Source organism: Lissotriton helveticus, chromosome 1_1, assembly GCF_964261635.1.
Source record: "Lissotriton helveticus chromosome 1_1, aLisHel1.1, whole genome shotgun sequence".
Taxonomy (NCBI): domain Eukaryota; kingdom Metazoa; phylum Chordata; class Amphibia; order Caudata; family Salamandridae; genus Lissotriton; species Lissotriton helveticus.
In genome coordinates this window covers 129,516,642-129,544,528 of record NC_136057.1, presented here as the reverse complement: position 1 = coordinate 129,544,528, position 27,887 = coordinate 129,516,642, and the positions used below count along the sequence as shown (strand labels likewise).

The 27,887-nt window shown below is 48.9% G+C and overlaps 2 protein-coding genes across 2 annotated transcripts in view; one reads left to right on the top strand and one right to left on the bottom strand.

Moving 5' to 3' along the window:
- The window catches only part of LOC144759902 (uncharacterized), a 197,229-nt gene extending 179,958 nt beyond the window's left edge, over window positions 1-17,271 (top strand). The window contains exon 5 of the mRNA XM_078646507.1: window positions 17,158-17,271. Within this exon, the coding sequence (XP_078502633.1) occupies window positions 17,158-17,271 (114 nt within the window). The remainder of the gene's footprint in view (window positions 1-17,157) is intronic.
- A 2,672-nt stretch (window positions 17,272-19,943) lies between these two features.
- Window positions 19,944-20,886, bottom strand: LOC144768997 (uncharacterized). Its single transcript, XM_078653017.1, has one exon. It carries the CDS (start codon window positions 20,867-20,869, stop codon window positions 20,066-20,068), a length of 804 nt encoding a protein of 267 aa, XP_078509143.1. The 5' UTR covers window positions 20,870-20,886; the 3' UTR covers window positions 19,944-20,065.
- Window positions 20,887-27,887: the final 7,001 nt, after the last annotated feature.

Genomic DNA, 27,887 nt, shown 5'->3' with positions numbered 1-27,887 from the left:
GACGAGGACCTCTGTCTTCTCCGATTTGAGCTTCAAGCAGCTGTTGTTCATCCAGGCTGCGACGTCCTTCATTCCTTCCTGGAAGCAGAGTCTGGTGTCTTAGGGGTTCTTCATGAGGGAGATGATGTGTCGTCGGCGCAAGATACTATGCTGAGTCCATGCTGTCTGAAATGGTGGCGTGGGGGGCCATTCAATTCAATTCAATTCAATTGATTTATATAGCGCGCTACATACCCAGAGGGTCTCAAGGCGCTTGAAGAAGGGTGGGGGATTACTTGTCGAATATCCAGGTTTTAAGTTGCTTTCTGAATGCTAGGTGGTTCTGAGTGAGGCGAAGGTGAGTGGGAAGTGAGTTCCAGGTTTTAGCTGCCTGGTAGGAGAAGGATCTTCCTCCCATGGTGGTTTTGTTGATGCGAGGTACAACGGCAAGGGCTTGGTTGGAGGAGCGTAGCTGGCGGGAGGGGGTGTAGAAGGAAAGTCGTGCGTTGAGGCATTCGGGTCCAAGATCGTAAAGTGCTTTGTGAGCGTGGGTTAGGAGGCGGAATGTTATCCTCTTATTGACTGGGAGCCAGTGGAGTTTTTTCAGGTGGCCAGAGATGTGGTCATTACGCGGGATGTCTAGTATGATTCTGGCTGAAGCGTTCTGGATGCGTTGGAGTTTTTTCTGAACTTTTGCTGTGGTACCGGCGTAAAGGGTGTTTCCGTAGTCCAGGCGGCTTGTAACCAGTGCGTGGGTGACCGTTTTTCTGGTTTCGGTGGGGATCCAGCGAAATGTTTTTTTGAGCATGCGAAGAATGTTGAAGCAAGATGATGAAACGGCGTTGACTTGTCTGGTCATCGAGAGTGAAGAGTCCAGGATGACGCCCAGGTTCCGTGCGTGGTCCGTCGGTATGGGTGCTTTTCCAATGGCCTTTGGACACCAAGAGTCGTCCCAGGCGGAGGGGGAGGTACCTAAGATAAGGACTTCTGTTTTGTCTGAGTTCAGTTTCAGACGGCTGTGCTTCATCCATTCAGCTACTTCTTTCATTCCTTCATGTAGGTTGGTTTTGGTGGTGTTAGGGTCTTTGGTGAGTGAGAGGATCAGTTGAGTGTCATCAGCGTAGGAGATGATGTTGAGGTTGTGTTGGCGTGCGATGGCCGCGAGGGGGCTCATGTATACGTTGAAGAGAGTGGGGCTGAGTGAAGATCCTTGTGGTACGCCGCAAATGACTTCAGTGGCCTCTGACTTGAATGGTGGGAGGCGGACTCTCTGAGTTCTTTCGGCAAGGAACGAGGTGATCCATTCCAGTGCTTTTCCTTGGATTCCGATGTTTCTGAGGCGTTGTATAAGGGTGCTATGACAGACTGTGTCGAAGGCTGCGGAGAGGTCGAGGAGGATGAGGGCGACTGTGTCACCATTGTCCAGTAGAGTTCGAATGTCGTCTGTTGCTGCGATGAGTGCGGTCTCAGTGCTGTGTTTGGCCCGGAAGCCGGACTGTGAGGAGTCGAGGGATTTGTTGGTTTCGAGGAAGGCGGCGAGTTGGTTGTTGACAGCTTTCTTGATGACTTTGGCCGGGAATGGAAGGAGCGAGATGGGGCGGTAGTTTTTGAGTTCGGTAGGGTCAGCTGTGGGTTTTTTCAGAAGGGCGCTGGCCATGTAGATGTTGAACAGCGTAGGGCTGAGCGAGGATCCTTGGGGTACTCTTGCAGCTGACCTCTGTGGGTTCGGAGAGGAAGGGTGGGAGTTTGATCCTTCGGGTTTTGCCAGAGAGAAAGGAGCGGATCCAGTCGAGGGGGTTCTTTATATACCGACGTTGTGGAGTCTGGTTGCGAGAGTGCGGTGAGAGACGGCGTCGAAGGCTGCAGAGAGGTCTAGTAGGATGAGGAGCCGCAGTGTGGCCTTGGTCGAGCAGCATGCGGATGTTGCTGGTGGCGCCAAAGAGGGCAGTCTCGTGCTGAGGTTGCTGCAGATTCCAGACTGGGAGGGGTCGAGGATGGCGTTCTCTTCGATGAAGGTGGTCAGCTGGGCATTGATGGATCTCTCTGTGATTTTGGCTGCGAAGGAAAGAAAAGAGATAAGCCAGTAGTTCTTTAGGTCCGTCGGGTCGTCCAAGGGTTTCTTGAGGAGGGGCTTGTCCTTTGCCCGCTTCCAGATATTGGGTAAGATGCCAGATTTGAAGGAGGCATTAATGGTCCGGCCTAGCTCGGGTGCCATGGTGGCGGCTGCTCTGTGGTACATTTGTGGTGGGTAGGGGTCTGTGGGGCTCCTGAGTGAGTGTTCTTCATGGTCATGGCGGTGTCTTCGGTGGTGACAGGTTTCCAGGTGGTGATGGTGGGCTGGTTGTTGGTCGAGGGGAGGGGGGTGGTGTCTACAGTCTATTCGCTGATGTTGTCATAGAGGGCCTTGATTTTAAGGTGGAATTAGGAGCTGAGCGTGTTGCAGAGGTCCTGGGATGGTGAGACGTCCGTGGCTTCACAGGGGGGTTTGGTAAACTGCTATATAACGTTGAAGAGTTCTTTTGCGTTACTTGCGTTCCTGTGGATTTTGTTCTTGATAAAGGTCCACTTGGTGGCTCTTATACGCTGGTGGTATTAGGTCATGGCATTCCTGTAGGTGTTCTGATCTTTGGTGGTTTTCCTGTTCCTCCAGAGTTTCTCGAGGCATCTGCAGGAGCGCCTGGCTTCTTGGTGGTCAGAGGTGAACCAGATGGCCTTCAGGGGCATTCTTTGACAGGGTGGCGGTGGGGTGCGAGCTTGTCAGTGCAGCTGGAGATCCAGCGGTGTAGTTTTTTGACTGCGGAGTTGGCGTTGGTTGTGGGGGTCGTGGAGGAGGTTGGTGCTGAGGTGTCCCTCTGTGATCTTACTCCAGTTCTTGCGTGGCAGGCACAGGGCGGGTTTGAGTGCGGTGGTGGTGTTGAAGGTTAAGTGTATACAGTGGTGGTCTGCCCGGATGGGCTGTGTGGTGTGGATGTTTGTTCCTCCTGCGAAGATGGGGTTGAGGATGTGTCCGGCTCTGTGGGGGGGCATGTTGACCAGCTGTTTCAGTCCGAGGTTGGCGAGGTTGTCAAGGAGGGTGGTGGAATCGGGGTCACTGTGGTTGTGGACGTGGAAGTTCAGGTCTCCGATGAGCATGTAGTCCATGTAGGCGATGGTGTGGGGTGCGACGAGGTCAGCAATGGTGGTGGCAGAAGAGGCATGGGGCCCGGGCGGTCTGTAGACGAGGGTCCCATGCAGCGTGGTCTGGGGCTGTTCTGGATCTCTTGTGTGCGATGGCGAGTCCTCCGTCTGGGCGGTGGGCGGTGGGGGAGGTCCTTTCTCTGATTCTTGAATCCATCAGGGATGTCGGTGGCGATGTCAGGGGCAGAGAAGGCATTGGGCAGTGTTTCTGTGAAGAAGGGGACTTCTGGCGAGAGGGTGGTGAGCAGGTCCCAGATCTCTATGGTGTGTCTTTGTATAGAGCACAGTTACGGTAAGAGTTAGGGTTAGAGAGTTAGTGTAAGAGTTAGGGTTAGATAGTTAGTGTAAGTTAGTGTTAGATAGTGTAAGAGTTAGGGCCAGATAGTTAGTGTAAGAGTTAGTGTTTGAAATGCTCTAAAATGATAATTTGGAACCTGAGAGCAATATTGTATGTGAGGCCCGGGGCTCAGATTATGCTTCATTTTTTTTTTACTGAATTTTCACAGCTGCCAATTGTTGGAAATGGGGGTTGCCCAAGTCTCAAAGGGGGTAGCATGGCATCAAGCGGGCAGGCCAAACTTGGAGGACATGTGAAGCACTCACGCAGTACCCTCAGTCAACACACCAGGCACACCACAAAAGAGGCAGGACATCAATTTGAGTTGGAAAATTAAGTAGTTTAGTATCTCCAACCTGCAAGGCAAAAATGCATCGACAGTGTCATCATAACACGGCGCCAACTGGCACCAGAGCCAAGTACTTCAGAGGGGGATTATTTACATGGGATAAAAAGGGTTGAGTCCATAGTCCATAGCTTTAAGGAAAAAGGATGGTTAATAAAACATTAGAACTGGGGCCAATCTGGCGGGGCCAACTCAGGCTCTCATCCTTAGGGGGTTGGCTGAAAATGTAAGATACAACATTATGCATAAATACACCTCATGCATTAGGACGCCAATCCCCACCCCTGTAAAAGAAAACATCAGGGCATCATAGTACCTCATAAATAGGAGCACCTGTAATAAAAGGTACAATCACCTGCACGGTGGCACAAAAACATGCAATTAACCGTTAGATAGGAAAGTGGCCTCACTATAAACGTATAACCAATAACCTAAGAGCCAGGCCTAACCTCAGGGACCATCTGGCAACAGGTAACTATGGCATTTCATCAGGCATGTCACCGGCTAGGTGTATCAAATGTCAGGCGGAACATACATCGCCTAGCATTAACATCAGGTAGGGCCCCCTCATAGATAAGGAACACCTATACAGAAACGGGTAGGCTCCCTCTACCATTAACCTAGGGCAACCCTCCTCGGGGCATACATATAGCGGTGGGATGTCAGGACTAAAACACTCCAGGGAAAATTAGGCAGCAAGCAAAAAGATGCATTCCAATGGGCCTCTCACTTGGTTGTATATGACAACCCTTTCCCTGGGGACCACTACAACCTTCTACCTCCCTCCTGTGATCCTTAGGGTGAGCAAGGGCTTCTATAAGCAGTTCAGTACGCCTCCCTGGTATCCTGGGGCTCTGAGGCAGCAGTCACCAACAGCCTTTAGTGGGTTTCTAGGCACTTGGGCCCCACTTAGTCAATAGAGGCAGGGGGGGGGGAGGCGGACACCGACCCTGTGTCCCGTTGCCCTCTCTACCCCCCACACTGTACATTATTGCCCATACTCACCGGGCTGTCCAGGGCCTCCTTTGCGGTGGGGGCAGGCACCGGCAATGTGCCTCGATGCCCCTGCTGCAACGTGCTCTCAATTGCAGGGCTTCCCTGACCAACTGGGAGCCCTGCGGGTCCTGCAGCACTTTCCTGCGACCTCCGATTCTCCCAGGCCCCTCTTATCCTGGGGGGACCTGGACTGCAAGGCGTAGGGGCAGGCACCGGCAATGTGCCTCGAGGCCCCCTGGCGTAACACACGCAGAGGGAAACTCTACTCCCCTCTGGGGGACTCACCCGGCTCCTTCCTCTTCCCTGGGGGGTCGGGGCGGCTCAATCGGGGCTCCCTCGACTGCACGGGAGCCTCGCAGCTGCTCTAGTCCGGGCGCCTCAGGCCGGGAGGTAGGGCGGGCACCGACAGTGTGCCCCGGCCCCGCCTGCCTCACCGGTCCCTCGCGTGGGGACACAGACCGGCGGGGTGGCCTCCCGCTCCGGTTGCTCCTCTCGGGGCTCCCTCCTTGGCATGGGAGCCCCGCAACGAAGCTTCACCCGGGTCCCCCTCCTACCTCACGGGGACCCGGGGCTTAGACTCCGCTTCTTCCTGTCTTCCCGGCCGCCCGGGCAGGCGACCAATCCCTGCGCGGCGTTGGCGGGGGCGGGCCAATGACGCGGCCGGACGCCCCCGTCACATGGGCAGGTCGAGGCTGGCTTCTCGGGCCCAGCGCGGCCCTTTCTCTACTCCGGCGGCCCTCTCCTCACATCGGGGGCCGCCGCAACGCTGCACACCCCAGCAAGGGGGGGTCTCCTCACGGCGGCGGCGGATTCCGGCGCTACCACGCAGCGCGTGGCAAAGACAAGGGGTAGGCTCCCTTTTAATTAATTATTTATATAGCGACAAAAGCGCGCCTCCTCAGGCAGCGCTATTCACAGCGCACTGCTCCTTGCCACAGTCTCCTCAGGAAACAGCGTTTTCCACCGCGCACTACTCCTCACCACAGCGCTATTCACAGCGCACTGCTCCCTGCGCCCACACGGCAGTTCTGGGGGCAGATTAGCGCTATTTTTCCTCACAGTCTTCTCAGTGCTATGGCGCTATTCACAGCGCACTGCTTGTTCAGCAGTCCAGGGGCAGGTTGACTGAGGCAGGTCAGTGAGGCACAGTTCCTCGGGGGCACAATCCTCCCCGGGCAGCTCCTCCCAGTCCAGCGCTTCCACAGGGGCCACAGCTTCCTGGGGGCACCAACCTCCCCAAACAGCGTCTGACAGGCGCTCCTCACGGAGGGGATGCGAATAGTTCCACAGCCAGCCCCAGGGGCACACTCCTCACCTCCTCATGTGGGCACCTCTTTCCCTCAGCGCTGACGTAATTCAAGGTCCCACAGCGTCAGTGTCCTGGGTAGGGGCCCTCCCTTGTCAGGGGCCCATGGGGACAGCAGCGGGGGGGGGGTTATAGGGGTGCAGGGCCCAGCTCACAGGCCCATGTGGCGGTAGCACCTCACAACAGGTCCCCTCCCTTCCTTGTCCCAGCGCTGACTGACTCTCTGGTGACACTTCACCCTATTTATACCCTCCTCCCAGGCAGTGCCAGGACCTTCTAGAATGTTGGCACATCTAGCCTAAACTGGTTCTAGGGGAGGGGGTGAGCACCCTGGGTGCCAGGCTTTCCCTCCAAAACTAGGGGTAGCTGGGTAATATTATCTAGACCGCTGACCTATGTCAGTCCAGTGGCAAAACCCATGGCCATGGCATCCATTTTAAAAGCAATACATTTCAGTCAGGTGCAGTTTTAAAATGGGGGTGCAGTTTTAAAATGGGGGATTTTACAAGTGCTCACATTATGTCAGGTAATTACATTTTCACAAGGTGTCTCACACCACTCATGGCCTATACAGGTTTAATCCCATGGGGGAGACAATCTAGATGAGGGGGTCAAAAGCGAAACATTTTGGGGGAAAAAGGCCAAGTCCAACACGACTCCCCCCCAGCCAAAAGCCAGGGTAGACATATCAATGCCTTGATGGGCTTCCCTGCTTGGGGCGGAAAAAGGTGGACGCAGGCCTGCAACTACAGGAGCACCTGCAGTCTCTCCTCCACTCTGGAACCCAATGGTTCTCTTTCGCATCCCTCCTTTCACCAACAAAACCACCCCACTGGTGTTCCCTAGTGGGATGTTTCTCCTTCCTAGAGTGGGAGGCTCTAGCCTCAGGCTTGTAATTCCCTTGGACCACTCTTCTCTCTCCAAATTGCCACTGGTCCACCCACCTGGGGTCTACACCCTCAGACTGACCAGCCCTTAGGGGCGAGGCTCTCCTCCCCCTACTTCTCCTCCTAGGGTTCCTCCATCTCCTACGCTGGGGGACACCCTCACACAACTCTCTCCCCAACCTGGAGCCAAAACCCACAGGCTGAACTGGTGACAGGGGCGAGTCCTCCCTCTCCCTGCACCCCCTCCCAGAGTTCCGCACCCTCCTACCCGGAGAAGTACCCCTGGGAGTCAAATTGGTAGGGACCTGAATTACAGGTACCCCACCCTCCAGGTCAGGCAACCCCTTAACCTGGAACCCCAGTCCAGGATCTAAACCCTGTGACTGGTCAGACCCCCGAACCACTGGAGCTCCAATTAATGATGCTCCGGGTCCTCCTGACATGAGGGGATCCTTTCCTCTGGATGACGCATCGGGACAGCCTAGTCCCCCAACCGGAGGTTCTCTTAAAGAACACTCCAGGCCCGGTGACCACAGCTGGGGCCCCTCGGGACACCTCCCCGTCTCACTCAGTTCAGGATCACTTCCCTCAGCCTTCCCAGATGCTCTGGCACTTACCCAGAGGTCTGCCTCCCGTGCAAGTTCCCTGGGGTCTGAGAACCCGCACCGCAACAGATGGTGACGCAGTCTTGGGACACAACTCCTTAGCATGTGCTCCCGGATAACGGCATGGCACAGCCCTTCCCAATCCTCCACTGCTCTCCTCACCACCCAATCCTCCAGTACAGTCCAACACTCCTCCTCGAACTCTCCCCAGGACTGATGGAACAGCTTTCCCCTGCCCCTAAACACTAACCCGTCCTCCTCTTCCGGGGAATCAGGCACAGTCTCTTGGGCTTCGGGAGTGGGACTCCTTGCACTGGACCTACACTCGCTGCCACCACTGGATCCCACCCTCTTCGGTGAATCCAGACTCCTAAAACCACTCTCAGGGGACAACCTACCCACCTGAGCTGATCTCTCCCTGGCGAAGGCCCTCTCCGCCTCCGCCATCCTCTCCAGCGCTAGGACTTTTTCAGTCTCTAGTCGCTGCTCTTCTACCCTCAGCTGCGCTAAGCCCTCGGCATGCCTGAGCTTTGCCAGCGCCAGCTGATACTCCCTCTCTTCTCTCCTATCTACCCACTCTTCTGGGGACAGGGAAAGGGATGGGGCAGTGCCCCCGGGACTGGACCCAGTGCGAGACTCCCTATCTTCGGTGTCCTCCACAGCTACTGGCGTCTCTGCCCTGCTAGACTCTTCCTCCTCCTCATCGGAGCAATTACCTCCCAGGGTTCTGGATGGGGAGCCCTCTCTCTGGTCTCTAACCCACTGACCCTTCAAAACTTCGGGGGGGTAGTCAGACAAGTCCCCATTAATCTCTAAGGGCTCTCCCCTCTTGAGGGCCTCATAGAGAAACAAATTCCTCCTAATGTTCCCTACTGGGGGTATCCCTCTCTCCAGGAGGAAGTCTATCACCTCCTGTTCGGTGTACTCCATCAGTTCCACTTCCTGGTAAATCAACCCCATCGTGGCGAGATACACCCGGGACACACCCTCCCAGTGGAACAAGGGGACAATTCAGAATACTCTTCAGGAGGAAGCAATCAAAAACAATATTCAAACAATAATCCCCACCACAAGGCTCTACTTGTGGTGTAACCTGTGGCCGCTGTGGTACTGCGCAAACACAAGTCCTATCCCACCGCTCTGCCACCAAATGTTGGAAATGGGGGTTGCCCAAGTCTCAAAGGGGGTAGCATGGCATCAAGCGGGCAGGCCAAACTTGGAGGACATGTGAAGCACTCACGCAGTACCCTCAGTCAACACACCAGGCACACCACAAAAGAGGCAGGACACCAATTTGAGTTGGAAAATTAAGTAGTTTAGTATCTCCAACCTGCAAGGCAAAAATGCATCGACAGTGTCATCATAACACGGCGCCAACTGGCACCAGAGCCAAGTACTTCAGAGGGGGATTATTTACATGGGATAAAAAGGGTTGAGTCCATAGTCCATAGCTTTAAGGAAAAAGGATGGTTAATAAAACATTAGAACTGGGGCCAATCTGGCGGGGCCAACTCAGGCTCTCATCCTTAGGGGGTTGGCTGAAAATGTAAGATACAACATTATGCATAAATACACCTCATGCATTAGGACGCCAATCCCCACCCCTGTAAAAGAAAACATCAGGGCATCATAGTACCTCATAAATAGGAGCACCTGTAATAAAAGGTACAATCACCTGCACGGTGGCACAAAAACATGCAATTAACCGTTAGATAGGAAAGTGGCCTCACTATAAACGTATAACCAATAACCTAAGAGCCAGGCCTAACCTCAGGGACCATCTGGCAACAGGTAACTATGGCATTTCATCAGGCATGTCACCGGCTAGGTGTATCAAATGTCAGGCGGAACATACATCGCCTAGCATTAACATCAGGTAGGGCCCCCTCATAGATAAGGAACACCTATACAGAAACGGGTAGGCTCCCTCTACCATTAACCTAGGGCAACCCTCCTCGGGGCATACATATAGCGGTGGGATGTCAGGACTAAAACACTCCAGGGAAAATTAGGCAGCAAGCAAAAAGATGCATTCCAATGGGCCTCTCACTTGGCTGTATATGACAACCCTTTCCCTGGGGACCACTACAACCTTCTACCTCCCTCCTGTGATCCTTAGGGTGAGCAAGGGCTTCTATAAGCAGTTCAGTACGCCTCCCTGGTATCCTGGGGCTCTGAGGCAGCAGTCACCAACAGCCTTTAGTGGGTTTCTAGGCACTTGGGCCCCACTTAGTCAATAGAGGCAGGGGGGGGAGGCGGACACCGACCCTGTGTCCCGTTGCCCTCTCTACCCCCCACACTGTACATTATTGCCCACACTCACCGGGCTGTCCAGGGCCTCCTTTGCGGTGGGGGCAGGCACCGGCAATGTGCCTCGATGCCCCTGCTGCAACGTGCTCTCAATTGCAGGGCTTCCCTGACCAACTGGGAGCCCTGCGGGTCCTGCAGCACTTTCCTGCGACCTCCGATTCTCCCAGGCCCCTCTTATCCTGGGGGGACCTGGACTGCAAGGCGTAGGGGCAGGCACCGGCAATGTGCCTCGAGGCCCCCTGGCGTAACACACGCAGAGGGAAACTCTACTCCCCTCTGGGGGACTCACCCGGCTCCTTCCTCTTCCCTGGGGGGTCGGGGCGGCTCAATCGGGGCTCCCTCGACTGCACGGGAGCCTCGCAGCTGCTCTAGTCCGGGCGCCTCAGGCCGGGAGGTAGGGCGGGCACCGACAGTGTGCCCCGGCCCCGCCTGCCTCACCGGTCCCTCGCGTGGGGACACAGACCGGCGGGGTGGCCTCCCGCTCCGGTTGCTCCTCTCGGGGCTCCCTCCTTGGCATGGGAGCCCCGCAACGAAGCTTCACCCGGGTCCCCCTCCTACCTCACGGGGACCCGGGGCTTAGACTCCGCTTCTTCCTGTCTTCCCGGCCGCCCGGGCAGGCGACCAATCCCTGCGCGGCGTTGGCGGGGGCGGGCCAATGACGCGGCCGGACGCCCCCGTCACATGGGCAGGTCGAGGCTGGCTTCTCGGGCCCAGCGCGGCCCTTTCTCTACTCCGGCGGCCCTCTCCTCACATCGGGGGCCGCCGCAACGCTGCACACCCCAGCAAGGGGGGGTCTCCTCACGGCGGCGGCGGATTCCGGCGCTACCACGCAGCGCGTGGCAAAGACAAGGGGTAGGCTCCCTTTTAATTAATTATTTATATAGCGACAAAAGCGCGCCTCCTCAGGCAGCGCTATTCACAGCGCACTGCTCCTTGCCACAGTCTCCTCAGGAAACAGCGTTTTCCACCGCGCACTACTCCTCACCACAGCGCTATTCACAGCGCACTGCTCCCTGCGCCCACACGGCAGTTCTGGGGGCAGATTAGCGCTATTTTTCCTCACAGTCTTCTCAGTGCTATGGCGCTATTCACAGCGCACTGCTTGTTCAGCAGTCCAGGGGCAGGTTGACTGAGGCAGGTCAGTGAGGCACAGTTCCTCGGGGGCACAATCCTCCCCGGGCAGCTCCTCCCAGTCCAGCGCTTCCACAGGGGCCACAGCTTCCTGGGGGCACCAACCTCCCCAAACAGCGTCTGACAGGCGCTCCTCACGGAGGGGATGCGAATAGTTCCACAGCCAGCCCCAGGGGCACACTCCTCACCTCCTCATGTGGGCACCTCTTTCCCTCAGCGCTGACGTAATTCAAGGTCCCACAGCGTCAGTGTCCTGGGTAGGGGCCCTCCCTTGTCAGGGGCCCATGGGGACAGCAGCGGGGGGGGGTTTATAGGGGTGCAGGGCCCAGCTCACAGGCCCATGTGGCGGTAGCACCTCACAACAGGTCCCCTCCCTTCCTTGTCCCAGCGCTGACTGACTCTCTGGTGACACTTCACCCTATTTATACCCTCCTCCCAGGCAGTGCCAGGACCTTCTAGAATGTTGGCACATCTAGCCTAAACTGGTTCTAGGGGAGGGGGTGAGCACCCTGGGTGCCAGGCTTTCCCTCCAAAACTAGGGGTAGCTGGGTAATATTATCTAGACCGCTGACCTATGTCAGTCCAGTGGCAAAACCCATGGCCATGGCATCCATTTTAAAAGCAATACATTTCAGTCAGGTGCAGTTTTAAAATGGGGGTGCAGTTTTAAAATGGGGGATTTTACAAGTGCTCACATTATGTCAGGTAATTACATTTTCACAAGGTGTCTCACACCACTCATGGCCTATACAGGTTTAATCCCATGGGGGAGACAATCTAGATGAGGGGGTCAAAAGCGAAAAATTTTGGGGGAAAAAGGCCAAGTCCAACACCAATCATAAAGGAGTAATCTCAAAAACAAGATTTATATACTATATATCAGTAACCACTGCCTACCAATCACTGCCTTTTTTTCTCCTCAAATATGGCCGGCATCATCTTGACTACCTCTTTTTTTGCTGCTCAGCAGCCAAAATAAATCCGGAAGTATTGGAGTGCAGAAGTTATTAAAGGAATGTGTCCCTTTTTGACATGGTCACCCCTACTTCATCTAGTATTTGATGCGATTTTGACTGGAAGTGCATTGGGTTCCTTCTAACCAGGTTCCCATTGCCAGATCTCTTTCCCAAAACTGTTCAATTGTTTCCACATATGGCAATATCTTTAGCACCCTCTGTAAGTCCTTAGTAAATGGTACCCCAGGTACCTAGGGCAAGGAGGATAAAGAGGGTACCTAAGGGCTGCAGCATATATTGTGCCACCCTAAGGGACCCCTCAGCAAAAACATACACACTTCCACTTCAGGCTGCATGTCTTGGTACAGACAAAAGTGAAAACAACACATCGCTCACCTCCCTGTGTGCCATGCCAGCATATCCTGCATGTAGTGTGGGTAAGTCACCCCTACAGCAGGACGTACAGCTCTAAGGCAGGGAGCACTACGCTACATGTGTGGACATATCTGCATGAGCAGATATGGTGCTGTGTTGGTCAGTTCAATTACTGCCTGTAAAAGCGAACAGGGAAGCCGTTTTAAGTGCATGTGCAGAACACTGGTGAAAACGAGTTCCCCAACTACATGATGGTATCAAACATCTCGTATTAATAAGCCCACGCTGATTCCAGTGGTGATTTATTAATACATGCACCCAGAGGGCACCTTAGAAAACCTACCAACTACCAGTGTGCTATGCTGACTGGTCCTAGCCAGCCTGCCACCGCAAACAAGGTTCTGGCGCCAAAGAGTGACGGCCTTTCTCTCAGGAGGTCCGACACAAAGCCCGCTCAGGCAGAGGGTGTTTACAACCTCTCCCACAGGATGACCTGTGAATTCGCATTCCAAGGCAGGGAGCTTCAAAGAGCCCACCACCTTTGGGAACCTGGCTTCGCTCACAGGAGAGGATGCTGATCCCTCTTGGCCAGGGTCTGCTTGGCGCCTGGACAAGGTGGGAAAATTAGTAGTCAGACAGATGTGTTTACCTTCAGGATAGTTCCCCCCTAAGATGGGCTACCGGAGTGAACGTGAAATATCAGAGTCATCTTTGTGATAACAGAATTAGGAACTCTGGGACAGAGTAATGCCCACTTTCTCAGGACTTTTTGGCTACTACCCTTCACTCCCCTAAGTCTACTATTTAGGGGAGCCCCTGGCACCATGAAATGAGATCCTGATGACCTGAAACAAGAAGACGGTTCTGAAGATTCGCAAGGAACAGAAGACACTAACTGACTTGGTGCCAACCGGATTGCTGTCCTTGACAACTGCGACAAAGACCACTTTTCCTGCAGCTGCCGTGTCTCCAGAAGCCTGAGAGAAGTGCCACCACTTCACCCACCAACCAGGATCGGCCATGGAGCAGAAGAGCTGCTTCCTTGCATCCTGCAGGCACCCAAACAGGACTGAGAGGACTCCAGACACCAAAAACCCAACACAGCATGCACAATTGGCAAAGAGGACCAAAGGTGTCCCTGAGCATCATAAGAGCAGAGTCCACCTGCTGATTTAGCTTGACTGGCCTCCCTGTCCAAACCCAAAGCCTTTTTTCAACCAGACCGATCCCCGTAGATTAACATTGGGTACCAGATGCTGTATTGCACCACTCACCCGGCCGCCGTAGAACCCCTGGGGGTGACCTGTTGGTGCTGCCTTGGACCTTTCCCCATACTCACCTTAAGTCCAAGAGAGTGATCAGGTGAGACGCTGTAAAGAACTTGTATGCAGCATTTGTTTATCCTCCCTAGGATAGCATTGACGCTTATGTAAATTGCACTGTTACCTGATCGTATTGATTCTGGTGCCTAAATATATATCAGGATATGTGTTATTTTTATAAATTGGTGTGGCTCTCCTTATTGAGTCGTGTGTACCATTTATTGACTCTGTGTGTATCGCAGATGTCTGACACTCCCCTCTGATAAGCCTAAAGCTGCTCGACCTCACTACTCCGTAGAAGAGCAACTTGAGATTGCTAAAGAAAACCCCATCCAATCATGACTCCATGCACAGTATACCTCTTGTTGGTATACTATATAAAGATCCAGTTTCCTACAGTTATCATTCATATATCTGGTTGTGGTCATATCTCCTTATGTACGGTGTATTTGCTTCTTGATTGATTCTTTTATTTGATTGTTAATGTAATGGAAAGAGAAGCTTCTACACTGGTCTGCCGAGTGATGTAATCGGTGGGTAATTGCCACAGCGTTTTCATCTGTGGAGCAGTAGATTTGGGTCAGACTGCACCCTCTCTGATCGGAGGAGCGCAGTCTTCTATTGCCTGCTTTGATGCACGCACCCCAGTGTGCCCACTCCTCTTTGCATGAGTGATAAGCCCATGGCCGAGCTGTGATAATTAGACCAACAAGACTCGTTCAATACCACCTCATTCACTGATCGAGGAACACTGAGGGCCTCATTTACCAAGAATTGGCATACAGCAGCATTGCAAGTCTTTTTTGGTGCACTGCTCTGCGCCGATCGAAAGCGCAGGATTGCACCGTACAGGACACAGTGCATTACTGGCCTTTCAGGCGGCCATTTTGCAGCCGAGCACCAATACCGACGCCCTTGCACCATGGTGCTCTGGGGTCTATGTCTGCTGAAGAACGTGGCACACATGGAAAGAGGAATAAAAGAGGAGAAATGAAAACATTTCTCCTCGTTATGCCTGCTTTGGGGAGGTGTAAGGTTTTGGCATTGCCCCAGGTTTGCTTGAGTGTCTAAATCTGAGGCAGTGTCAAAATAAATGGGTGTTTCGTGGGAAAACCCACAGCAACACACATGGAATACCTCCTTGATGCAGAGTAAGCCAACGCAGCGTTTTGCGCTACATAGCCTTACTCCATATCTAAGAAGCGTTTTGCATCGCCTTGTAGATATGATTCAAAGGCCTGCACCACACGAGCTTTAAAAAAAAAAAAGTGACGCTCCAGCTGGGCAGGCCTCTTGTAAATGAGGCCAGAGTTTGCACCATCAAGATCAAAACTATTTGTCTACAGAGAGTAGCTGTCAAGTACTAGGGTACTCAGCCCATGATGCCCTTACCACTGAGAAGGACTACAATAATTCAATTAAGGGGGGGACCGCCCAGAGCTAGACCTCCCTCCATGCTTATTTTTCAGGGTATATATCATTCCATGTCAAATAACATTTGGGTAGGGGGAAAAGTGAGATATTTCTTTAACAACTGGAACATGTTGTCTCAAGACACCTGGATACTAGACAAGGTAACAGACTTCAAGTTGGAGCTTTACAGCTCTTCAGCTGAGTGACGTTTATACAACTATTGCAGTGTTCCAGGTTAGACAAAGAAGGTAATCCCACCTAGGACCCGGATATTGTGGTTGAACTGTTTGAAACTGAGCATACTCAAATACGAGGCAGTAAGATGGTGCTGGCCATACCGGAGCATAATGGGCAGTGATTTGTGGACTGTGGTTACTGACGTCATGGGAAATGTAGTTTTTAAGTGTACTGTTGATTGGTTGCTGTGCAAATTCAGTAATAGAAAAAGAAGCATTATTCCCACCAATATGTGCTTAATAAAATGTCTAATTCTTGACGTGATAGCTCAAATAAAATTTCTCTCAACACTTATATACAGATACATAAACATTAGGTCTGGGCGGTGAACTCCGCTCCGTTCGTAGAGTTTGTGGAGTTTTTCGCACTCCGCAGAGCATTCGGAGTTCAGAAAAACATTTCCTTGCTTGTGCTCACCAACGTTAAATTGAAGAGCGTGAGCAAGGAAAATCCAGCACTCATGTTGAGAAACCTTCCATTCACGTTGAGGAAGCTGCTGCTCTAGTAGAACTTCTACTCAAGCGGCGGAAATATGCAGCGCCCTCTTGCACTGTGCGTGGTGCTGTTCGCACTGATTTTACTGCGCGGGACAAACATCTGTCGCCAAAAAATCACTGTGTTTTTAGTAAATGAATTTTTAGTCTAATATGCTAGTAACTTGCACTTTTAGAGCCTATGTAAGCAGAATAAAGTTTTATGTCTGGCTGAAATGCCGTAAATGTGCCAACGTAGCTGTAACAATCTTGTGACCCGCTGGCTTGCTCTTGACAATAATCCAGTATCACAGCTTCAGCTGAGGCCCCCAATTCCTAGCCTCATCATCATCCACTTAGCACCCAGGGCGTCTCTTCATTGCACACACATACATGCCACCATTGCTATTTAGTTCATTCCTAGAGATCCACACGTCACTGCAGATCCAGGGCTTGCTACCAGCCATAGCAAGCTGCAGCGCTTGCCCAAATAGGATAGGATAGGATATATGTGTATAAAGCGCTCGATTGCCGTGGCGTCTTGGCGCTAGTGTATGTAGAAAGGAAGTATGGCCTGTGTTACCGGGGGACTATGTGGAAGTGAACAGCCATGTTTTCAAGTCCTTCCTAAAGACCTGCTGATTAGATTGAAATGTCATAGCCATAGGCATTTTGTTCCATAACTTTGATGCACAACTTGATAAAGTCCTGCCATCCCATCTTGCCCGTCTGATCTTAGCAATCTGGATAAGGCCCAAATTAGCAGATCTAAGGGCAATTGGGGGGTATAAGGTAGGAATAATTTTTGGAGATCCTTAGCACCGCCACTATAAAGTGCTTTGTGCACCAGGCATAAGGCCTTAAATTCCACCTGCTGCTGCATGGGAAGCCAGTGCAGTGGCTTAATTCCTGCCGAGGTCGATTGTCCTTTAGGAATGTTTAGAAGTAATCTTGCTGCAGTGTTCTGTAGAGACTGCAGTTTTCTCAGCTGGGTCTTATCAATGCCCAAAAAAAGGGCATTGCAATAGTCCAGTTTAGACAGGAAGAGCGCCACCACCAGCATCTTTTGCAATTCTTGTGAGAGAAAAGGGAAGATTTTTCTCAAGGTTTTTAATAAAAAGAAGCAGGAGGAGACTGTTTACCTGGGCAGAAAAATTAAACTGGTCATCGAAGATGACTCCGAGGTTCCTGACCTTGGGGACAGAACACGGGCATTCCCCAGTCTCAACCGGCCACTAGGAGTCATTCCACAGGCACCGGCCAGGGCCAAACTCTATCACCTCTGTTTTGTCAGTGTTCATTTTCAGGAAGCTATGGTTCATCCAGGTCATGATCTCAGTGAGACAAGCATGAAACTTGGCGGCTGTGGCCTCAGGCTGATTGAAGATAGAGATAACAAGCTGAGAATCATCAGAATATGAGACCAGGGCAAATCCATGCCTCCTGATAAGTCAGGCCCAAGGAGAGACGTATATGTTAAACACTGTCGGAGATAGGGGTGGCGACGTGGGCACTGGTGTCTGAGTGACCCCAGAGCAGCCTCGCACCAGGCATCTGTCCGTCCCTTGCTTCATGGTCACTGATGACTACGGGTGGATCTTGTGGGGGACACTCAACATTCACCAGGATGATTCAAGCCTTCATACACTAGTGCTGTTGCTTCCATATAATAGTTTAGAGGCAAGCCTTGTGCACTCACAGATGGCACAGGGTCCAGAGTAATCAACCTATTTTAAGCCAATCAATACGCTCAGTGAAGGAAAAATGCCCCAAGGGACATAGGTGTTCCCAAAGCAATTACCCTATTAAACTTCAAAAGTTGTCTTGTCTTTGGAAACATCAACAGGGCAAATTGTACTAGTAACGCTTGCCTCACATCTCAGGGGCTGGTGGTGGATGGGCTGCAGGGGGGCGTAAGTTCCTCCCCACCCTCTTCCGTGACAGACTAATCACCAAGATAGAAAACAGACACTCTGAACGTATTGATAAGTTTGAAGTATCGCCCGCCTCATCGCCACATGAAACAGGCAGGCAGATTGGTTTATTAGCAAAGTTTTATTGCATAAAATAAGTCATTCTTGGCAAACAGCTCACTGCGGCAGTGTCCTTTGTCTGGTTGTCAATCTCACCCCTCACACTAGAACAGGACACAATTGACCTCACAAAACACATCACACAATGAGATGAAATACTCCTTACAGTGTCTTTATCGGACAATCTGCTTTGTTTTGTAATGTATGTGAACGTTAGTTTTTGGGTATTTAATTCTGACCAAAATAGCGGCCAAACTCCGGCCGACTTCTACCATATAGTTTGCTTTGCCAGGCCTTGACCCCTTCTGGTCCGAGGTGAAATCTGAGCTCACACAGACCTTGGGTTGGCAGGTTCCACACGATCCCTTACGTCTTCTCCTGGGTGTGTTTGAAGTTTGGATGGCTCTAGAGCGGACAAACATTTTGAGGGAACGGCGGTCGCTGTGGCTAAATGAGATATTGCTGCAGCCTGGGCCCAGCCCAATCCACCTACCCCACGAAAGTCGCACCAGGGAGTGGATTGGTGAGTGGCCCAGGCGGAACATGGTTGTCCCAGAAGGTGCCATAGAATTTGGGGCAAATGGCTGAACCTACTGTTTTAAATTGCAAGCTTTGTCCCTCCCATGTAACAGGGTGCTGCTTTTCAGCTTGGGTGGCTTGCATAAATACTCCTACCCACACAGTGGGGTTTTTTACTGTCTGTTGGAGATGGAATTGGCTTTTCAAATGATAATAAAATGGATTATAAAAAAAAAAGAAAATTCTCACCAGAATAAACCGTCTCAAAACATTGTGAATTGTGTCACGGTCTCGCAGTTGAAACTGCAGAATTATATGGGTGGAGCCATGAATCCTCTTTTGATCTCTCAGCCTGAATGAGTTGTACAGAATATTTACAAAGCCGGTCAGAAGATACTGATAGGGAGTAGATGTTCCTGGTTTAGTGATGGAACGAGTTTATACTTTTTTGTCCTCAAGTGGTTTTTGATTCCTATTTCTTCTCCTAGTTTCTTTTTCCCATGTGCTCAGGTCTTTCAATAATTTGTTGTTGAATCCCAGACGTTATGTATATCAGGACAGTTTATGATCCACACTTGGTAACATGTCCTCAACACTGCACTCATTTCATGAGAGTCTGACAGGTTTAATTCGCAGTGAAGCAGCCTCTGTGAAGTTTGTTGCTTGGTGAAGTGACGTTAGTGACGTTGATGAACCTACATTCTGTTTGGAGACGCTGCGAACGTTAGATTTTGTCCTTTAACTCAAAGCTCTTCTGCCATTCAGAGGAAAGGGAGGATCTCAGCCAGGAAAGATTGTTAGATGTCATGGGAGGTTTAACTTCAGCTGTAGATTCTTAGATGATGTAAAATATCACATTTCTCTTTTTAAATTAAGGTTTTTTGGCAGTGCTTCGAGAAGGCTTCCATCTTGTATGTGTTACTTTAGGTTGTTGAGCACCACCTTTTGTTTAAAGCAGTTTCCATATCCTGTACGGTTATATAGAATGTGGGACCCCCTCTATGGATACTTTTATGACCGGGGAAAAGAGAGGATTACACTATAAATCAAAAATTAACAATGTTCCCCCATGGTCAGTACATAATTCATTTTCTGGCTTAGCTCTCAAAATTCAACAATTATATTGTTTATTCTAAGAAATAAGTAAGAGAGAAAACAAAAACCCTGTTACACACACTGACTAACTTAAATACATATCATTCATACCGTTTCACACTCTTGCAAATCCAAAAACAATCTCTAAGTTTGGGATGACACAGATCTTATATGTTTCCTAACGCCAGGAACAGGGTTTTTGTTTTCTCTCTTACTTATTTCTTAGAATAAACAATATATTTTGTATTATATAAACTATGATATTCACTTTTGCACTATCTAAACTGTCTTGGATTAATACGAATGTCAATGAACTGATGATCAATATGAAAAAAGATTCAAAATGAGAAAAAAACTGTTTTAAATAATTTTGATAAAATTCACATCCAAAAAAAAACAGAAAAAAGAAATAAAAGATATTCAAGTGAAAGATAAAATGTTGTTGTTCCTGTACTAAATGTAATGTCAATTGTTGAATTTTGAGAGCTAAGCCAGAAAATGAATTATGTACTGACCATGGGGGAACATTGTTAATTTTTGATTCATATCCTGTACGGTGTCATGGCCGTCACCTGTGAGTTCTTTGATGGCGTGCAAGGGCTGCCTTAAGATCAAAGCTCCTGCCACACACCGTGCAGTGATAAGGCTTTTCTCCTGTGTGTACGCTTTGATGCCGTACAAGGGTCGCCTTCTGAGAAAACCTCTTGGAACACACAGTGCAGTGATAAGGCCTCTCCCCGGTGTGTGTTCTTTGATGCTGTACAAGGTGTGCCTTCTGAGAAAAGGGTTTGGAACACACAGTGCAGTTATAAGACCTCTCTTCTGTGTGAGTTCTTTGATGCAGTACAAGGTTGGTCTTCTGAGAAAAGGATTTGGAACACACAGTGCAGTGATAAGGCCTCTCTCCTGTGTGAGTTCTTTGATGCCGTACAAGGGTCGCCTTCTGAGAAAAGGGTTTAGAACACACAGTGCAGTGATAAGGCTTCTCTCCTGTGTGTACGCTTTGATGTTGTAGAAGATTTCCCTTCCGAGTAAAACTTTTCTCACAGATATTGCAGTGAAAAGGCCGCTCTCCTTTGTGAGTTTTTTCATGTGTTGCCTTATCAGCAAACCTCATTTCATGCTCAGTGTAGGGATACCGATCTGTGTGTGTTTGTTTGTGCAGTAAAAGATGCGTCTTTCCAGTAAATGTCTTCTTACACTCAGCACAGGCATAAGCTCTTAGGCCGGTGCATATTCTTTTCTGCCTTGCAAGTAGTGTTTTATTGTTAAAATTCTCCCTCCTCTGTATTCCTTGGTGTTTTCTTTCATTCTTTTTAAAAGCAAAATTCTTCCTTCCTCCAGAAGCTTTACGTTTCTCATTCCTATTCATACTTTCTGTCTGCGACTGCTGTGCTGCAGAATGAAATGAACACTGAAAATTATACATGGGAAATATTTCTTGAAAGAAATGCACGGTTATAATATGAGAAAGGTGGACAGTAATATCTAGGAAGGAAGGAAAATGTTACTACCTGTAAACAATCATTTGTTGCTTGTAGTTCTACAGTTCACATGTGGTGATCTCTCATGGGTTGGGTTCTGACTACTAAAAATAAATTAATTTAAGATTGAGTTTTGATCTGGAGAACGACTCGTAATCCCATACCAGAAAGGCATAATGCATCAGGGCGCAGACTCCAATTAAAATCAGTGTGTTGTTTTCTCCATCGGAATACAACTGCTTATATGTGTAAAATTAAAAAAATAAACTGCTTAATCTGAGCAACCTATATACTTTCCAACCATACAGCAAGTGGGTGATGCATGTGAGCCTGCAACATGCAAGTGAGTAAAATTTTCCATTTGCAGAAAGCTGTAGCACATCACAGGTTGTGCCATAACTTAAAAGAATAGGTAAGGTCCAGAACGCCGCAGCCAGGCTCATTCTAGGGACACCACGCCACAAACATATGACCCAACACCTACGAAGTCTCCACTTGCTTCTCGTTGAGAAGAGGATCACCTTCAAACTCCTCACCCACGCCTACAAATCCCTCAACATCGGAGCCACATACCTCAATGACCGAATTTGTTTCCACCTACCAAAGAGGAACCTCTGCTCCACTGACCTCACCCTGGCAGAGGTCCCCCGCATCAGCAGAAACAGAACCAGCGGGAGAGCCTTCTCCTACATCGCAGCCAAATCCTAGAACAAGCTCCTGGTCAACATCAGGCGCTCACCAACCCTCCACACGTTCAGGAAGGGCCTCAAAACCTGGCATTTCGACTGACCCGGAGCTGCCCCCCCCCCCTCCCCCATTGCCTTAAGACCCTCATGGGTGAGTACCATATAAACCGCTGATTGATTGATTGAAAGGAAAGAATGGGTAATTAAGTTACTAATATGCTTAGAACAATTAAACACTTCTGGGTATCTTCCTTGCATTGATGTCACCATAGAAATATTTTATGAAAAGATGCACAGAACCACATTTTTCTGCTTTACAAATATCTACTAGAGGTATGTTGGGTAGAAAATCCATGTTTGCATGTTTATCACACGTGGACTCAGCCTGTGGTATTTCTATGTGGTGTCTCCGCTAGGCCTGGGCGGTAACTTCTGTTCTACTTGCGGCATTTGTGGAATTTGGGTAATTTCGCGTTCCGCGGAGAAAGTGGAATTGCCAAAACTTCCGAGATCTGCAGCTTCGCAGAATTGTTTGCTTGTTCACGCTTTCAAGATGTGTGTTTGCAAGATATTTCCCCCGAGTACGCAAACAGCGTTCTCGAACAGGAAAAAAGCATTGTGAACAGGCAGAAGAAGCAATTCAGCGTGTTCTCAGAATTCTGCGTGCTCACAGAGACTTTTTTTCGCAGAGCTTTGCATAACATGACTACGCAAATTCCGCCCACCCCTAGTCTCCGCACAAGTAGAAAACCATTTGCCAAATTGTGCCGGTGCAAACAACGGTCTTATTTTTCATACATTTTCATGCATGTTTAACTCTGGGTGCATATTTAACTTTGTCTTTGTAAACTTGCAGGAACTGTTCATCTACTTATGGGGCGTGTAGTTTGCTAACTGTTTGAGGAAGTGACTGCTACTAGGTAGACAACTATCTACATTAAGGCTTGCAGTGATGTAGTGGCTTAAAAGGTGGACTTGTTACTCTTGATAAAATCTTAACTGGATGCCAGGGGTGCTCTGGTGGGATAACCATTCCCAACTTTCCCATGAACATTTTCACAAAAGTTTTTTCAAAAGTATTCAAACGTTAGTGTAGGCTTGGCCAGCTTCTTTATGTATGTATGTATATGTTATTTCTAAACAGCAAACCTAGCCTAAAGCTAGGCCCAAAGAGGAGCATAAATTATTTTTAAAGAAGGGAGTCCTCAACTCTTTCCTAAATGGGAGCAATGTCGGGCGATCCTGATGGATACAGGGATGTTGTTCCAGATCATGAGTTCATAGATGGAAAAGACCTGCTAACTTGTTTTTTTTGTTACAGTTCTAAGTCTGCAGCCCGATGGAGTTCTCCAACCTCGCATTGAAAATAAGAACTGAACTTAAGGACAACGAGAATGATGAACAAGTGATAAGAAAGAGGTAATAGCTACAAAAGAGGAACTTTTAAAGGGAAAAGCAAGACTACTGTCCTCAAAGAGTCTTAAACTTTGTAAGATGATGCGAATAAGTAAGGAGAGCAGTCAAAATTCCATGGACACAAAGACGACATGAACTTCTGACAGAGGAATCAAGCTCAGAAGGTGACTTAGACGACTCTACTAGCAACTACCTAGGAAAAAAACCTACTTGCCACTTTTTTCGCTGAGTAGGGTTTACTGAGACAAGGACGGACAATGGAATATCCACACAAACAGAGGCAGAGAAAGACAGGAAAGAGCAAATGGAAAAGATATCTCACCCCATAGGAAGAGAAATTAATTAATTCTCCTTTATTAACTCATCACAACATTAAATGACAATGGATGAACTAAATATCCAGAACCTTGGCTTATATTTCTGCCCCAGTAGGGACTTAGATTACAGTTCATGTAGAATTGACATATTTCCGTTTCTAAGATATCAACATAAAATCAGACCCAAGCCAATGAACATGAGAATAGGGGGGCCCAATACAGAAAACATGACTTGTGTTCAAGAGACACTGATACTTCATGACGTTGGCTGGTCTGGATAATGGAAATATATGTGCTACGAAATAGCGGGAAGCGTCACTTGGAAATGAGGCACAGATAGATCAGGGAAGCCTAACTCTCTTCAAAAAGCAAGCTACATATAACTCCTCCTTGCCTCATGATAATCTGGATGTCTTTAGTGACTTGGTCGCCAAAGACTTGTTCAAATAAATTGTTCACCAGTCAACGCAAGAAGGGAAGAATCAGATCCAACTTGAGTAATGGACAAAGGGAGGACAGTAACACATTCCGTAATGACAACATAAGTACCAATGTTATCCGATAAAGTGCAAGAATGTGGTTTTAATGATGGTTTGCAATTATGAACTAAAGGCTTTTCAATAATTATTAAATACGGATTGTTGTGAAATGGGAATGGCAAAATGTCCATTTGTGTAAAACACTACCCTCTATTGTACCATGCTTTTACCTTATAACAAATGTATGCAAGAACAAGCGGGGCGTATAGTGCCCTCCAACAATAGCTCACTGGAAAGCACAGCAATAAACTAAAACCATGTATTGCTGATTCTTGTGGAGAGCCTCCCATCATATTGTATAGATAGTGAGAAATATTTTCTACAAAAGATATACACAGGAGACAATCATATTTGACAATTACCTAGGATGTGATCTTGCTAATTATGTATACAACACACGCAAGGTCTAAGAGCCTACGAACATGCTTTTTGCAATAGACCAATATCTCCATATGACTATACATGGATGCTTAGGACCATGACTTTTGCCTAAATAACAATATTTTCATATTTAACGATAGATATTACAGACAAATCTCAGGGACAGCAATGGGCACCTGTTTTCCAGCTCTGCAAATGTATTTGTGGTCTGGTGGAAGGAACAGGTGTGTCGTGTAGTTCCCACTAATCTGTAGGACTTGCGCGTTTGTTGGACAACATAAACTTTGGATGAGGTGCCTAGACTGGCTCCGGGCACCTCCGCAGGATGAGTTGGCCTAGAGACCAGCGAGCTCACAGTGCCACCATAAGACTCCCTAACCTTACCAGGAAGCGAATGGTTTCTGGCAACCTCTGAACGTGACGACCTTGACCCCTAAGTGATCTTGGAAACAGAACAGAACCTTTTGCTCAGTCACTCAAGCTTACTTGCTCTCAGAGAAATATACAGAGAATGCATAGAGGGACATTTTCAATATATTTATTGAACCAACGTTATTCTTGTATAGAATACATAAGCTGCAATAATCAGTAGACTGAAGCAGTAGAAGCGATTACAAACACGTAAATAGTAGATATAGTTCTAGCATGGTGCTAAAACAGTGTATATATGCAGGCATGTAAACAAGGCAGTAATCAGGCTGACTCCTACTATGCACTTCCTACTCTGCGTTTACCTAGAGTGTGTGTGGGTGTGAAGCCAAGAATCCCCACTAAGGGACGATCCCACCCCATTACCTGACAGGAGAGAATGCAGGCCACAAATTGGTTACAAACTGAACACCGACCACGGAGATGCCAGCCCGCTGCATAGTGAAGTCTCAGCCTGCACAGACCCTGTATGTCAGCTGTAGCGCCACCTCTACTAATCTATTGGGATGCTCATTATTTATAATAGAAACCATCTTTGTGATGTACGTATAGGTTAGACAATGTTATAGATATGTAGATAGCCCTCTCACCCTGTGGATGAAGATACGACATTTGTACATAGTGCGTCAAGAGGGCTTGTACATGGTGTTCAAGGCATCGTGATAATGTTTTGCGAAGCTAGATGTGTAAACAAAGTAGTGTCAGAGAAACCAATCCAAAATTGTTGTGCATGCAAATATGTGCAAAAGGTCACAGCAGAAATGTTACTGTAAAAAATAGGACAATATATGAAATGAGCTACTTCGCTACATGGGCCTAGCCGGGCACATAACAGGTGGTCTGGACATCACAGAATGAAAACATGACAAACCATGCGCTGATTTGGATCTGGTATATAGATGACCTTTCCCTGCTGTGGGACGGAAGTAGGGAAAAGTCTAAAAGATTACTCCAGAGACAGACAAAAACTGATCTCAACCGAAAATTCACTCATTAGATAAGAAATAAATCTATAAATTATCTGGCTATGCATACTGAGCTAGAGAAGCACACATGGTCACAAGCCTACATAGAAAGGAAAAAGCAGGGAGTTGTGAATAGCGTGCATCGACAGAAACTGATAGAAAGTATCCCCTATGGTGAAATGCTACGGACCCGTAGAAACTGTGATAGCCAAGAAGTGTATGAGAAGGAAGATAAAAGTAAGCGGCCAGCAACCAAGCGAGAACCCAGAACATGAATAAACTACTTTTAAATCAGAGACACCAAAGGAGAGACCTGATATTACCTTAAGGTTCATCACTACATACAATACGAGGTACACCACAGCAAGACAAATTCTAAACACTTGAAAATATTAAAAGCTGATCAGGTGATTGGACACAATATTACCTCACATCCCTCCATCACGTATTGTAAAGCCCTATTCTTAAAGGACAAACAAGCCTATAGCTATATAGATAGTCCAATGAGAGAAAGGGGCCATCTAATCTAAAAGGTTTCAGAAAATGAGGGAAATGTATGGCTTGTAAATCTAGTATCAAAATAAAGGAGGTTATTCTACATAACAGGAAGGAAAAGCAATCAATTCATAACCTGTAGCAAAGATTTCTGTGTATATATACATGAAAGAATGCACACACAGAAAACAATATGCGGCCAACTTGATGTTCCCCATTGGCAAGCGATGGAGCACATGAGAGGCATCAAACAGGCAGACTTAAATTCACCAGTGTCTGGAGATTTTGTAAAATGCCATGATATCATTGTAGACGCGCTCGGTTTCTTTGGCCTTATATCAGAGGAGGTGATCAAGAGAAGAAATTGAAAAGAATCGATTTAAGATCTAATACAGAGCTGGGTACCGAGGAAGTCAAGGGCCTGAATAAAGATTGGGAATTACACGGGCACATAGGATGAATACTGATGTCGAATCTGCAAACTTTCCCACTACTGACACTCTCTGGAACACATGTTAAAAAAAGCCATCATTTCCTTGCAAGATTAAAAATATAGAATTTCTTTACATTTCTCAGTGCACTACTTAGGGTAAGGGGGTATACCTCACAATCATACTAGATTGATAATGCCCACTGAAGGCACAAAAAGTTGGACTTAAAAATCAGTGATGCCACTGCGATCCCCTGCGGCTACAAATTCACCCACAAATACAGCGTCGACCGACCAGCAGAAGGCAAAGCCATCATCCGCAAGAACACCCACCAACTGACCACTTACTCGAATGACTCAACGACTACCATGGAACACCTCCCCTTCCAGATCCAGAGCAACCCCATCACCACCCTCCGTGGCTCCCTAATCTACAAGACCCCAAGCCCCCACCCGACCTTCAACGAAGCCATCGTAGACCTCATCGCACCCCAGGTTCTAGCATCCACCGATTACATCCTACTCGGAGACCTCCACTTTCACTTGGACAACCCCAGTGACCAAAATACCGACTCCCTACTGCAGAACCTCGCCAACATCGGACTCAAGCAGCTAGTCACTACACAGACCCATACAGCCAGACACACGCTAGACCTCATCTTCTCCGTCAGGGGAACCACACCTACAGCCACACCACCGAACTCCTGTGGACCAACTCGCACTTTGTGCACTTAGCCATTCCCACTGTTCACCACCACCCTCACCCCCCCTCCGCCCCATCTTTTGTAGCTGAAACAAGGCCACCGAAGAACTTCTTGTCAACTTTCTCAGCATGACCGCACCACCAGCAGATGCCAACACCGCAGCACACAACCGTCATCAATGGATCTCCAACTGAGCTGACACACCAGCACCCCTGAAGAAGACACCAGGCAGGCAAAACTTCAAGAAAGCCACCTGGTTCACTTCAGCCCTCCACAAGTCCGTACCAGCAGACAACTCGAGAAGAGATAGAAGCACAACAAAATCCCAGAAACCCAAGCATACCACTGTCAACGCACACCACCTTCTCCTTAAAACCACAAAGAAAATGACCATCAAAGACAGAATCAACGCCTACGCACACAACAACACAGAAGTCTTTGCCATCGTCAAGGAGTTCTTCGGGCCCAACAGGGAGACCACAGACGTTTCACCCTCCCTAAGACCTCTTCAACAAACTCATCACATTCTTCACCACAAGATCAA